Here is a 13,727-nt window from a genome sequence, read left to right as displayed (position 1 = left end):
GAGAAGGTTTTGATTCAGACTACTAATAGTGTTATTAATGTAGCTTGAAGCTAATGACATAATTATTAATGTGAACTCTGAATTTGCTAGATGTTTTCCTCACTTAAACTTTTGACTCAACCCTGCCAATTTTGCACCAAGTTCGTGAGAGTCGCTGGTGGGGAGGTGCTAGGATGCTGGTGGATACAGGACCTGCTGTGGAAAGCAGTTGTGCTTCTCAGCTGTTAATTCAGTTGCAATACCTGGAGAAACCTTTTCCATGTTGGGACAGGGAAACATGTCTGTGTGGGTTGCTGGCCCGTTTGTGTGTGGCAATACTGTTTTACTGTAGTTGCCAGAGGTATTAGAGCTGGATGAGATCCCCTGTTTAATCCCCTCCCTACCCCCTTGGAGGCTTTGAGACAGAAGAAAAGTTTGATGACCTTTGGTAACGTGACTGGTGGTACAGATTCTCAAAACTCATCTTCTGCCTTTGTTGGAAGCTTGATGGGGATGACCTTGTAAGTAAAGGTCAAGAAAAGTCCTTAAAATTCTCTGTTCATACAACACTGCTTCCTCCTTTCAAACGCGTCCCATTGCCCTTGAGCTCCCAGCTAGCCAGGCTATGGGATGCCTCAGTGTCCACTTGGGTTAATGGGCTTTCTCAGGGAATGAGTTATCCGAGCTCTTCTTGCTGCTGATACCTCAGATATTCTGAAAGATGAGAGTCTCCAGAGTGATGTAAGGATCTTCCTCCCCATGCCCCTTTCCCAGTGGAGCCGTCCAGTGCACGCTTTCCTCTCCCAGCCACTTCTGGCTTCTGCTGTTGCTGCAGGCGCAAGAGGTAAATTTACTCCTCTTTGGGCTCTGGAGTACGGCTTATTCTTGCCAGATGAAACCATGGTATAGGTGTATTGGGTTTGCTTGGCAAGGTTTTGGTAGCAAGGACGCTGCAGGGGTGGCTTCTGTGAGAAGCTGCTAGAAGCTTCACCCGTGTCCGATAGAGCCAATGCCAGCTGGCTCCAAGACGGTCCCGCTGCTCGCCAAGGCCGAGCCCATCAGTGATAGTGGTAGCACCTCTGCGATAACGTATTTAAGACGGGGAAAAAAAACTTGTGCATTTGCAGCCAGAGAGAGGAGTGAGAATATGAGAGCAACAACTGCAGACACCAAGGTCAGTGAAGGAGAGGGAGGAGGTGCTCCAGGCGCCAGAGCAGAGATTCCCCGACAGCCCATGGTGAAGACCATGGTGAGGCAGGCTGTGCCCCTTCAGTCCATGGTGGCGCAGATATCCACCTGCAGCCCGTGGAGGACCCCTTGCCGGAGCAGGTGGATGGCCGAAGGAGGCTGTGGCCCCATAGGAAGCCCGCACTGGAGCAGGCTTCTGGCAAGACCTGTGGCCCCGTGGAGAGAGGAGCCCACGCTGGAGCAGGTTTGCTGGCAGGACTTGTGACCCCATAGAAGGGACCCACGCTGGAGCAGTTCATGAACTGCAGCCCGTGGGAAGGACTCACATTGGAGAAGTTCACGAAGGACTGTCTCCTGTGGGAGGGACCCTACGCTGGAACAGGGGAAGAGTGTGAGGAGGAAGGAGTGGGAGCGACAGCATGTGATGAACTGACCACAACCCCCATTCCCCATCCCCTGCACCGCTCGGGAGGAGGAGGTAGAGAAATTGGGCGTGAAGTTGAGTCTGGGAAGAAGGGAGGGATGAGGGGAAGGTGTTTTAAGATTTGGTTTTGTTTCTCAGTACCCTACTCTGACTTTTGATTGGCAATAAATTAAATAAATTTCCCTGAGTCAAGACTGTTTTGCCCGCGATGGTGATTGGTGAGTGAGCTCTCCCTGTTCTTATCGCGACCCGCGATCTTTCATTGTATCTTTCTCCCCCTGTCCAGTTGAGGAGGGGGAAGTGATGAAATGGCTTGCTGGATACCTGACATCCAGCCAGGGTCAACCTGTCACGGCTTATTCTTGCCAGATGAAACTATGCTATAGGAAACCCTGGGTTTTGATAACCTGAGTTTGTGGTTCTGTGTGTCTTACATTTGTTTTACCCAGGGATTGCAGAAAAATAACTGCAGACTGTGCAGGGACTGCAGGGGTAACATTCATTATTTCCTTGGCAAATCCATAATTTCCAACCAGTCCTTGTAAAAGAAGGTCCATATCAATATAACTATTACACATATTAAAAAAAGAAACCTTTTCGTATTGAAAATATTCAAAAAATTTAAGAAAAACAATTGAGAATTTGACTTGTGAAAGCAAGCAAAACTACTGTCTTCTACTAAACCAATTTTGTACCTATTCCATAGTCTACAAAAGAAGTCATTCTTCTCTCTCAAAAGCCTTTCCAGCATGTTGTCGTGCTCTTAGGAAACAGGTTTGAATCCTGCGGAGTGTTTTCCCAGGTGATTCCTTCTCTGAACCAGCGAGCTCCATCGTTCATTGGTTTTAGGAAATAGTAATAAAAGTTGTAGCTGGGGAGGAGTGTGCTCGCATTTGCCTACAGTTCTCACAGAAGTAGAAACGTTGAAATCGAAACTGAAAATCTGCTCGTCCCCTGCCTCGCACGCATTCTCCAATTTCTGTTCTGAATTCCTTTGAGCTTAAAAATCAAAACTGAATTTTTTGACTTGTGGCAAAACTGTTGGAAGCTAAAAGCAAAGTTACTCAAAATGAGGGAGAAATTTAATTCCTTTTTCCTCAAATCTCTAAGCCATTTTGGTGCATTCTTTGGATTTTTACTTCTTATATGTTGCAATTTTGGGGTCTTTTTACCAATTTTTGGTCTTTATATCAATTTTTTTACCAATTTTAGGGTCTTATGGGTCTCCCTGATGAGGGAAAATTTTGCAGTGAGAAACACAGTTCTCTGGTACTGTGAAAGTGTACAGTATCTGCCTCTGTTAGCAGAAGCATTTGTCTGTAGACCCAGAATTTCAAGTAAGAAAACTTTGTCTGGACGACATGAAGTAACAGAGTTTAATTCAGTATATCTATGGTTAGCGAAGAACAGCTCTGCTAAAACACCACAGAAGCTAAACTGGTGAGATTATCCCTTTGCTGAAGACTTTCTTGTCCATCATTTTGGGGAATATCACTTGTTTTAGTTCTCAGTTATTCCAGTTTCAGGCAGAACTTGGTATTATTTCACTGCAGCTGAAATGAATGTAAGAAATGAAGTAAAGCTAAGCTAAAGTTGTATTCAAGGCAAAAAAAAGGTGACTGGGGATGGCTGAAGAGTTGAAGGTTCCTGTATACAAGTACAGCAGAGGATGGTGCAGTGTAGGAGGAAAACACCTACCACATCCATGTCATCATGTTGCTAGTGCTGATTCTTAAGGTTATTTGTGACACTCAGAAGTCAGTTTGTAACTCACTTTGTCTTTGTAGGTTATAGATGCTCTTTTTTTTTTCCTGCATGCTTTTTGAAGAATTGACTGTTACTTAAGGTTATTGGTCTTGCTTGAGTAGAAAGACATAAAGTTATGGGTACTTAAATTAAAATTGATCCAACTAGCAGTGGGGCAGAGCGCTGGTAGCTGTGTCATTCTAACACAGTGTCACTTGATGGCAGTTCCCCTGTATGAAGTGTTCTCCTGGGTGCTCTGTGTTTCCTGCACAGAACTTCTGGAGTTTCGTATTCCTCCTAAGTGGCAAGACAGTGCTTGCTTTCGGTGGATTTCTTTTAAAGTGCTTGGTTGCTGCCGTCTCGCGTTCCTTATTGCTGAATAATGCTGTCACCTGTCAAGTCTCTGAGTGACTGGGGAGGGGCTGTATGTTATCCACACTTTCTTTTTTAATTAACACGCACCTTTTTATAATAATTCTTTTCTGCTTTGGGAGTGTGTTTATTATTACTGCCATCCTTCTAGGATACTCATCAAAAACACATTCAGTTGTCTGTACCAGAAGAGGACTGTGTTTTGAGACGGGGGAAGGGATAGGGAAGGCAATGATGAAAAAGGAAGGAATCCAAAAAGGAAATGATTTTGCAATTCAGGTAATCTTGATAGGAGAGTGATAAAGAATATTCTAATGATATTGCAGGGGGCGAGAGGCAGGATGGAGACAAGACTCTGAAAGAGAGAAAGAGAAAAAAATTATGTGGTCAACTTCTCTGTTGGGCTGCTTTTATCCTGAGTCTGCCAAGGGCTGAAAACTTAAGTGCAAACTGAGGTCAGAGGGTGTATGTCAGCTCTCAGGACCAGGGCATGACTCTGAGTAAGCCACACAGGCCCATGTGTAATTAAAGTATGTGATTAAGCCATTGGAAATACATTTGCTGTGCTGAACATCTCAGATTCCATGCTCCAGCCTGGACTCTTACTCATTTTGTCTTGTATTTCTCTTGTTCATTTAAAGCAGAAGTTTTCCACAGCAAGAAACTGTTCCTTGAAACATTTCCGTGGCACCTAACTCAGTAGGACATCTGTGTTAACAGCAGCCCTGTGGGTTCTACCACATCAGCTGGGCATAGCAGGACTTCATCGAAAGGGTTATTAAACACTGGAACAAACTGCCCAGGGAAGTGGTGGAGTCACCGTCCCTGGAGGTATTTAAAAGACATGTAGATGTGGTGCTTAGGGACATGGTTTAGTGGTGGACTTGGCAGTGCTAGTTTAACAGTTGGACTTGATGACCTTAAAGGTCCTTTCCAACCAAAAGGATTCTGTGATTCTATGACTCCTCCAGGTGCTATTTCCCAAAGAAGTTAAGATCAGGTGAGAAAAAGATGTGGTAGTAGTGCATCTCATTTCGTTTGCTTTTTTCTCTCCTTAAGCTTGGTATTTGAGAAGTGCGTGGGAATTTAGTTCTGGATCTTTTCCATAGCGTATTTAATTTTTGTTTACTGCTTGCTTTGAAGGGGGAAAAGGTGAAACCAATAGGTACAGAGAATGAAGAACTGTTACCTTGAGTGGAGGTCTGAGATAATCTGACAGTGTTTGGCATGAGACCAGGGTTTCAGGGAGTAAATGCCAAAAAAAAAAAAGGCAGAATTAATGGAGAATGCATGTCATGATGAATAATTTAAGTCAATATTTTAGTAAGTAAACAAGGCAGAAAACAGTAGGGAGGAAGCATTGCCCATTTTTGTACCAAGATGAATTACTCCTGTAAGAGTCTGGTTTAGAGGTGCAAAATATACTTTTCCTTAAATCCTGGCTCTGGCATGAACGAGCGAGACTCTCTGTTCTGCCCGTGGGACGAAGGCAGGTGTGTTGCAAGAGCAGCCTCTGTGTCCTGGGTGCCACAAACGGAGAAAACATTTTTTAATCCACTGAAATAATGGGATGTGGAGGTGAACTGAGTACAGAAATTAAGGTACAATGAATTACCTTCCATTCACTTAAGGCATAATTTATAAGTAGAGCTATTTATGGCTTTTTTTTGACTGAGAGCAGAGATTATAATAATTTAACAATAATTACCTTGTGGGAAAAACAGCAACAAATGAATCTGAATTCTTTGGCATTTGATCCTTGTGCAGTAGATTGTAGAATGATAAAACTGTTACGAACCAACATTGCAGTAGTATGTCAAGCTGGTTTTTTATTTCATTGCAGATAACTGTAAGGGAAAATATTTGAAACTAGATGACATGCATTATGACATACCATTTAGCCACGGAGATGTAAGCTGGGATCAAAGCTTCTTTGGAAAATTGAGGTCCTTGGGAGCAGGAAGAAAAGAAGAGTTTCTGACAAATAATATCAGAATTCTTCTGGGTTCTTTACAGCAGGTCTAAGGTTGTTGAAGAGAGGTCCAACACTTCATTACGTTGCAAGGCATGTGCTGAAGTCTGTGTGTCTGAAGAATGGGTTATAATTCTTCGCCTTTTCTTGGTTACTGTCATACGAGGTCAGCCTATCATTAGAAGTCAAGCTTGTGCCATCAGTAATGTGCTGTCTCTTCTTTGACCTCGTTTTACAGTTAGCTACTCAGTTTGGTACGTGAGAAGAGCTTTAGTAAAACAAGATTGAAGTTAGCCTTTTATTTTGTCTTCATTATTATCCTGCATTACATTTAGTAGGGTTTTGTTTTTGTAGACATTAGAATCACTCTGCTTTCAGAAAAGCTGTTCTCACCACTATATGTGCATTTTCTCCATGGAGGAGCAAAATGCAGTCAATGCTGGAGGGCAGGAGTTGTCTTTCTGCATTGCTGGTGACGCCAGGATGGTTTGGGAACTGGCAGATGGCTTGTGCTCACAAGAATCCTTCCCTCCCTGATCAAATTTTGCAGCCCAGTTGTTGACATTTAACCTTAGTTATCCAGTATAAATGATGATTCAGGCATATCCCACCAGAGTCTATTGCTGCTGCCGAAACAGAAGTTATAGCTGACATGGGAGCATGGTTCCTTTATTAATATTTTTATTATTTTTTCTTTTCTTTTTTCAGTTCCTTGTTTTGGCATTCTGTGCTATTTTCCTCCTCCCACAAGGCTTTTCCCTGTTAGATTACTTTGTTAAATATTTCTCTTTTCTGGGTTTTTATTTTTTCCTTTCTATTCAGTTCCAGATATTTTCAGATTTAACTTAATTAAAATTAGACCCCTTCTTACATGTTTCAGATGGTGTTTATCTAGTTCCAGACAGCCAGGTGATCTGCTTGGGAAGTAAAAATACTGAAAAAAAAAACCCCAGTAACAGAATCTTAAGCTTATAAAACTCTAAGTGATGTTCTTAAGACAGATTTGAAATTGTTAAGTTGCAGTGCTCAAGTGAATTGCAGTGTTGGACTGTAACGCGTACCAGAACAGGCAATGTTGCATATTAAGGGCTCTACCATCTTTCAGCGTTACATTGATGACGGATTAGTGTAACACCTTCTCAAAGACCATCAGCAGGCAGATCCAGACTTACTTGTAGTCAGTGGAAGGTTTTTTTTCCTTTTTGGGGAAAGTCCTGCAACACCAAGTGTCTCAAACGCTTCTATGTCAATTCTTCCCCTCTCTTAAGGAGGAAACACCTGAAACACTGGAATACTTCAGCTTATTTTTGAGATCTCACCAATAACTAATTCACACAGTATGAAGCTGTCTGGAGAAGCATTACCACTTCTTGGCACTCTGCATTGTTTCAAATTGTCTGTTGTTCTCATTGTGCTTTAGCACAGGATTGATTATCTAATTGGTTGTATGATAGTCATTTAGGCACCTGACCTTGCTTAATCCTTCCCCAACATATTAAATTGCTAGGCAATTAACAGGATTTGAGGGTTTCCATAATCTTCATTGTCTACACATGCAGAAGGATAAGTGTATTTGTGTCTGAAATCATGAAAGAAAAAACCCTTCATGTTCCTGAATTTTGTGTAAGTTTTACTTCCATGTTCTTCTTTTCTTTCCCATTTTAGGTATTACATAGAAATGGCTTTATGGATCTGGACACTGAGCATTTTGAGCTGTTTTTGCATCACCTTATCCAGAAATGAGGAACTGAAATTTTTTCAGAGTGCTACAGAGCTAAATCATCTAACAGTGGATAATGACACTGGGATAATCTATTTGGGAGTGGTAAATGCTCTGTATCAGCTTACAGAAGACCTGGATGTAATGAGGTCTGTAGAAACAGGTCCCAGAAAGGACAACAAAAAGTGCACACCTCCCATTGATGAAAATCAATGTAAAGAGGCAGTACTGACTGACAATTACAACAAATTATTGTTGCTGAACAAGGTGGATAAAACAATTGTGGTGTGTGGAAGCCTTTTTAAGGGAATCTGTGCCATCAGAGATCTAGAAGACATTAGAATTCAGAAGTATTATGTGGACAGTAGCGGAGAAAAGTCCTTTGTAGCAAGCAACGATGAGAATGTATCAACTGTGGGATTGATCACTTCCTTGAATAATGACCGAGTGCTGTTTGTTGGGAAAGGGAATGGACCAAATGATAATGGGATAATAATCAGCACTCGGCAGCTCTACGAAAGGGATGGAAAAGACATTTTTGAAATGTACACAGACTCGGCAGCTGTTAAGTCAGCTTATCACTCATCAAGCACACAACAGTTTGTGACAGTCTTTGAGGATAAAAATTATGTTTATTTTATTTTTAATCAGCAAGAGAAACAGCCCATCAATAACCGTACACTAATTGCACGGCTGTGCAAAGATGATGCTCATTATTATTCTTACTTTGAAATGGACTTGGGTTGCAAAGATGATGATGGTGCCTATGACCATTGTCATTCTGCGTACGTCACTACCCCAGGAGAAGAGCTGGCTGAGAGCATGGCTCAGCAGAGACAAACTACAGATGCTCCCTCAGATGACAAAGTTCTTATTGCACTTTTCAGCAAAGTAAACAAAGATAACGGCTCTCTGAAATCTGCCATGTGTGTCTTTTCCTTGCGGCACATCAATGAAAAGATGGAAAAAAACCGGAACGATTGCTACACGAAAAAGAATACCAGCTCATTTTACAAACTTTTTGCAGCAGAAAACCCATGTGCATCACATGGACTGGTAATATCAGTATCAGTTTTAAAATCTGTGTTAGAATTAGTGGGAAATATACAACTGCATGTTTTTGGGTGGTTTTGAGCTAAACTATAGTGAGATCAGATGACTGAAAATTCAATAGCTGGATTCACTATAGAAATGGAATGTGGTTGGGGGGGTTGCGGAACAGGTCAAGCAAGAAGTGGCAAGATAGTCGTAATTCTGAGTCTTTTAAAAAAGATTTGATGTCTTCTGAAAGCTGAGTATTGGTTTCATAAATGCATTTCTTTTAAAGGGTTCCTCCTGGTATGGAAATTACTGAGTCAAATGCAGTGATTTGTTATACCCATGATCAGCTTCTGGATGATCACTATAGACCTTTCTGGTCTCAGCCAATATATTTGTAATGTTTTTAAATCGTATTAAGAATCTTCTAGGTGGTATCTGGAGTTCAGTGTTGTTTCTCACTTGGATTTGAATTTTCAGATAACTGGAAATACACTTTTCTGATATTCAGGTGGTGTTCATATTTTGCTTTGGCTCAAAATACTTCCATAGCATGATGGCCATCTTCCTTTTCTTTCTATGGCTTGTCATTACCTTGGCTATAAGCTTTTTAGAGGGCACTGTTAGTCCCCTTCAGATACTGTTCTTCAGTTTATGACTGTGTCTCTGAGAGGCAGTTTTCAGCATCTCTGTTGACTTTATGATGTTTTTGTCCACATCACTCAACCTGTTCCCAAGCCCTTCTTGTCCATGCCACTCATTACTGCAGCCAACCCTAAACTGGGTTGAGGAATTGAATTATCTTAAAAATAACTGCACCAGCGTTTAGGAGGATGTCTTAATTCCCCATTCTGAGCAAGTTACACCCTTGCATAAGCAGCTGTCTGAGCACAGTTTGAGAAGTGGTGTGCTACAGTCCAGGGGTGGGAGTGAACAGCTGAAGAGATGCAGTATGGCAATACCGTATGTTGGTATTGACCCAGAATCCTTCGTCTCATGAAGCCACAGCCCTCTCCCGCACAGTAGGTTGCTAGCACTGATGAGAAGCCAAAAGAACACTTTTTGCTTCCGAACACCAGTGTTACTCACTGCAGTACCCTGCATCTGAGGTGAGCATCAAACATAGAAATCCTGAATGTGACAAGTGGAGGAGCCCTGGCTTCTGGCAAAGAGGAGATGTGGATTTTGATCAGAAAGACAGTCTCATTACCAAATATAGCAGGAAAGGGAAGGTGTGAATGACCTTCCTTCTGGTGGCACTCCCTACAGCTCAGGATTAAAGCATAGTGAAGAGGGAATGTGTTGAAGTTCATGAGACGGTTGCCAGTGCATTGCTTTTCTATGGATAGCAGCAAATTAAGAAACAAAACAGCATTAAAAAAAACAGTCTTCAACACAAAATTGGCCAACTCAATCTATATGACATGTTCATTAAAACAAACTGATTACTTTTTAAACTGTGCTGCTATAATGAAATAGAAACAACAAATTTTCTCTTCCCATGTCTCCTGGAAAGTGAAAGCATTGAAGCGGTTTGCAATTAGCAGGCTGCTTTCTGATTGTTGCCTGTTGGCTGGGGGAAAATGGACAGACAATCCATTTCTCTCTTCCTACTCTTCTATGTCTGAGGGGTATTATACTGTCTGGTAATAAGGTTGCACTTCATTCTTAGCTAGGAGTTAGTGATCTCGATGTTTAACATTGCTCTGTATTACTATTCCTTGTTAGAATGCAAGCAAAAATTTCCCATGTGGCTCCGAACACTTGCCGTACCTTTTGGGAAGTAAGAATGGTGTTATAGAGAAGCCGGTACTGCAGAAAGAAGGGATGAATCTCACGGCCGTCACTGTGGCTGTGGAGAACGGGCACACCGTGGCCTTTCTCGGAACGTCGGATGGTAAAATTCTCAAGGTAACAAACTGGACTTAAAAGACTGGAGGGTGTTTAAAAGGTCATGAACTGTAGTGATAGCATACTTCTACTCTCAAAGTAAATGGGATTTATAAGATCATATACCAGGAGCAAATTCTCTTGGAGCTTAGTATTTTTTATTTCAAAGAAAAGCCACATTATTTCCGATGTACCTCAGCTATCTGATACACAGGTTGAATTAGCATCGCCTGAATGACACTTTTCCCGAAGCATTAGATACCTACTAAGTGCCCTATATAAGCAGTGTTAGGTAACCTAACAACTGCTCTAGTCATATCTCTATTCAAGCCCATACTAGTTTAAGAGCAACTTTTCATTTTCTAATCATACTGGCTGTTCAGTGAATAGAGATGGCAATACAGAGCCCAAGCTGGAGCTCTGCGAAGTTCTGACTGCGTGGTGTCGGGCTCAAGGGTTCATGTGTTTCTGGTGTTAAAACGTCAAGACTGCAATGCAAATTCCCTTTTACTTGAAGGGGAGTGATGGCCATGTGCCACTACATGGTTTGAAATTTGAAGCTGAAACTGTTGGTTACCGTAAAGGAGAAAAACAAATTTTAACACCTTCAAGTGCAAAGGCTCCAAGTTCAGAATTTGAATTTTGCAGTGCTAAAATAAATCAGTATTTACCAAAAAATCAACACAAATACTAGCTATTGTGAGCAGTGAGCAATTTCTTTTCATGACTTTTATGCTTTACTTGCTGCTTTTGATGCCATATACTGCAAATTGAAATGTTTTCCCTAATGTGAATTTGTGAACTTGAGTAAACACAGGGTTTTCATTAATGATATTTGGGGGAAAAAAAGCGACATTAACCACCTTCCTTTCTTCCATGAAATAGGTGTTCCTGTCATCCACTGCAACTGAGTACAGCTCTCTTACTATTGAACTAAACAAACCCATAAAGAATGACCTGGTCCTTGACCAGACCCAAGAAAATTTGTACGTGATGACCACAGACAAGGTAACGTGTCCCGCTTGAGTTAAGAACCAGATCCGCTCTCACTTTCTCTGCAACTTTACCTGAGATTTGTATGTTTCTCAGTTATTCCTGGAAGTCACCCCATCAGATGGGGCTCCCCCCGCTCTGTGTGCATGAAGACCTTTCTCAAGTCCAAGCTGATGGACTCGATTGTTGTGACTTGGAGAACTGTTATATCCATGATGCTAAGCGACTGGGAATGGGAAGTGAGTTCACCTCTAAAGCTCTCTTATGGGGTCTGTGAGAAGGATGAAGTTGAGATGTTTGGCACCAGCACGCCGCAGGGTCAAGCAGCCCTAGCGCTTGGTGGGCTGTCCGCAGGGTGCCAGCGGATGCTCTAGCTGCCATCAGTCCTTTTCAAGAGTACTTCAGGATTTAGGATGCTGGCAGCTGATATAATAACATTTACACATCTGTAAAACCACCAGGAGTTTTCGTGGGTCTTGCTGTCAAAAACTAAGAAGCAGTGGAGAGAATTCCAACTTTGGGAAACACTTTTGTTCGAGCTTCTGCTAGAACCGAGCAAGTGCAGCAGGAAAGGTCAGACTTTGCTATGAAAGGCACAGGCAGTCTCTTCTAGGTTCCCCTTCTCTGTGCTGGCAGGTGAGACACAGTGGAGGTTTGTAAAGAAAGGAAGGAAAAAAGCGGGTAGGAGACAAGAGAGATGCCAGATTTCTCCTTCACCTCCAGCTGTAACCCTTTTCTGACACTTCTCTTTGTGGTGGCTGGAGCTGCCAGCCTCAAACGTGTGGTTCAGCAGCTCTCCAGGACGGGATGGGTGACAGGCTGCGACCATCTGCAGCACTGACAGCAACATGGAATGGGATGTGGGAAACAGTCTGGCAGCAGTAACACGGGGAAGATAAGGGGGGTATGAAAGGAGAATATTTGGGAAAAATGGTGCGGGAAGAATGTTCTCTTTCTGTTTTATAAAAGGATTAATATCAATTCCTGCTATGGGGATGTTATACTTCAGCTGAAGGTTTTCAGGCTGGAAGCCGCAGTGGAAAAAAGTGCCAGATAAGTGACTGATAAAGCATTTAATAATATGACAGAGTGTGAGAGATGTTACTTCATTTTGTTTTGGAGTAGCTGATACTTCTCATTTGGCTTCTGTTCAGTTTTGGAACAGAACTCCAAACTTTAGTGTTGTCCACGAAAGTCCAGGCAGCCTGGCACCCCGTTTGACAAGCTGGCACGTTGCTTAAAAGCCCTGAGGTCCCCACCAGGCTATGACGTGAGCTGAGCAGCATAAGGCATGGCAGCAACCTTGAAGGAAGACAAGTTTTCTGGTGACAGTCTGCTTGAACTCGTAGAATTTAAGAAGGCCACAGACAAATTTTTCAGAGAAAGTTTGCAAAAAAATAATGCAGTCTCTACAGAATGTTTAAATTTAGAAAGTGGCAAATTTCTGCCAAAGAAGGAATTTCGGTTTAATATTTTCCAAGTAGCTCTCATAGACACTGCAGTTTCTGAATAATAGTTTTCTTTTACAAAAACAGTTCAGCTTAAATATGAATAACTGAAGTTTGGAGCTCTGTAACGGCATTACATTACTGTCATCTCCGGGAGTTAATTACAATGAGCAGTCCCACCCACTGTTAGAGGCAGATAGGTGGGAGAAGAATGGAGGTCTTTGGAGCTGGGAAAAACAAAGCAATGTAAGTGAGGGGAGAAGAATAAATGCTGAAACACACACTTCTGGGTTAAGCACGGCTGGGAGCTGTGAGAATAGAGATATCAGAACCCTGCCCTGGGAGTTAAAATGTTTTCGAGTTATTTAAAATAAGGTAAACAATAAAGGGCAGGCTAGCTGTGCTGATAGGCGGCTTAACGCTAAGCTACCTGGCAGATGCAGCCTGCCTCAGCATTTGGAAATGAATTGCTTGGGCTCTGTAAGCACTCGAGCAAAGTGAAAGTGATGATGTGGTGGGTGATAACTTGAAGCAGCCTTTAAAAAAAATCAGATCGAGAGAAATACATGGAAGAATGATACGGATGTTAAGAGTCATAGTGAGAAATAAGCTCTTGCTTTCCAGTTTCACTTCTCCTCCCCCTTCTCCTCCCAGCTTCTGCTGCTGTGTCAGTAGCAGTGGGTGGCTTGGAGCAAATGTTCCAAAAACCAGAGCTTGGGCAGAGAGCAGGAGAAACCCCTTGCAGCTTCCTGGGGGACTCGGAAAGGAGCATACCACCCCTGCCTTGCGCACGCTGGTTCGTTAGAAGTGAACATCTCTGGTAGGATCCCAGATTCCTTATGGTATGTACCATACTGGGAGGAAAGCAGAAGCCTGTGGCAGTCACTTACCACAATCACTAGCTGGTTTGCTTATTTTAGCTTTTACTACTCCCTTTGATTAAGAATGCCAATTAGA

General features: G+C 42.4%; 1 protein-coding gene across 1 annotated transcript in view; it reads left to right on the top strand.

Annotated features, from left to right (window-relative positions):
- Nucleotides 1–13,727, top strand: part of PLXNB2 (plexin B2) — a 261,270-nt gene that overhangs the window by 175,227 nt on the left and 72,316 nt on the right. Inside the window, 3 exon segments of the mRNA XM_068400929.1 lie at nt 7,347–8,457; nt 10,168–10,350; nt 11,215–11,337. Of these exon segments, the coding sequence (XP_068257030.1) occupies nt 7,347–8,457; nt 10,168–10,350; nt 11,215–11,337 (1,417 nt within the window).

This window comes from Nyctibius grandis, chromosome 5 (genome assembly GCF_013368605.1).
Source record: "Nyctibius grandis isolate bNycGra1 chromosome 5, bNycGra1.pri, whole genome shotgun sequence".
NCBI lineage: Eukaryota > Metazoa > Chordata > Aves > Nyctibiiformes > Nyctibiidae > Nyctibius > Nyctibius grandis.
The sequence above is the reverse complement of the archived record's forward strand: the minus strand, read 5'-3'. Positions and strand labels throughout refer to the sequence as shown.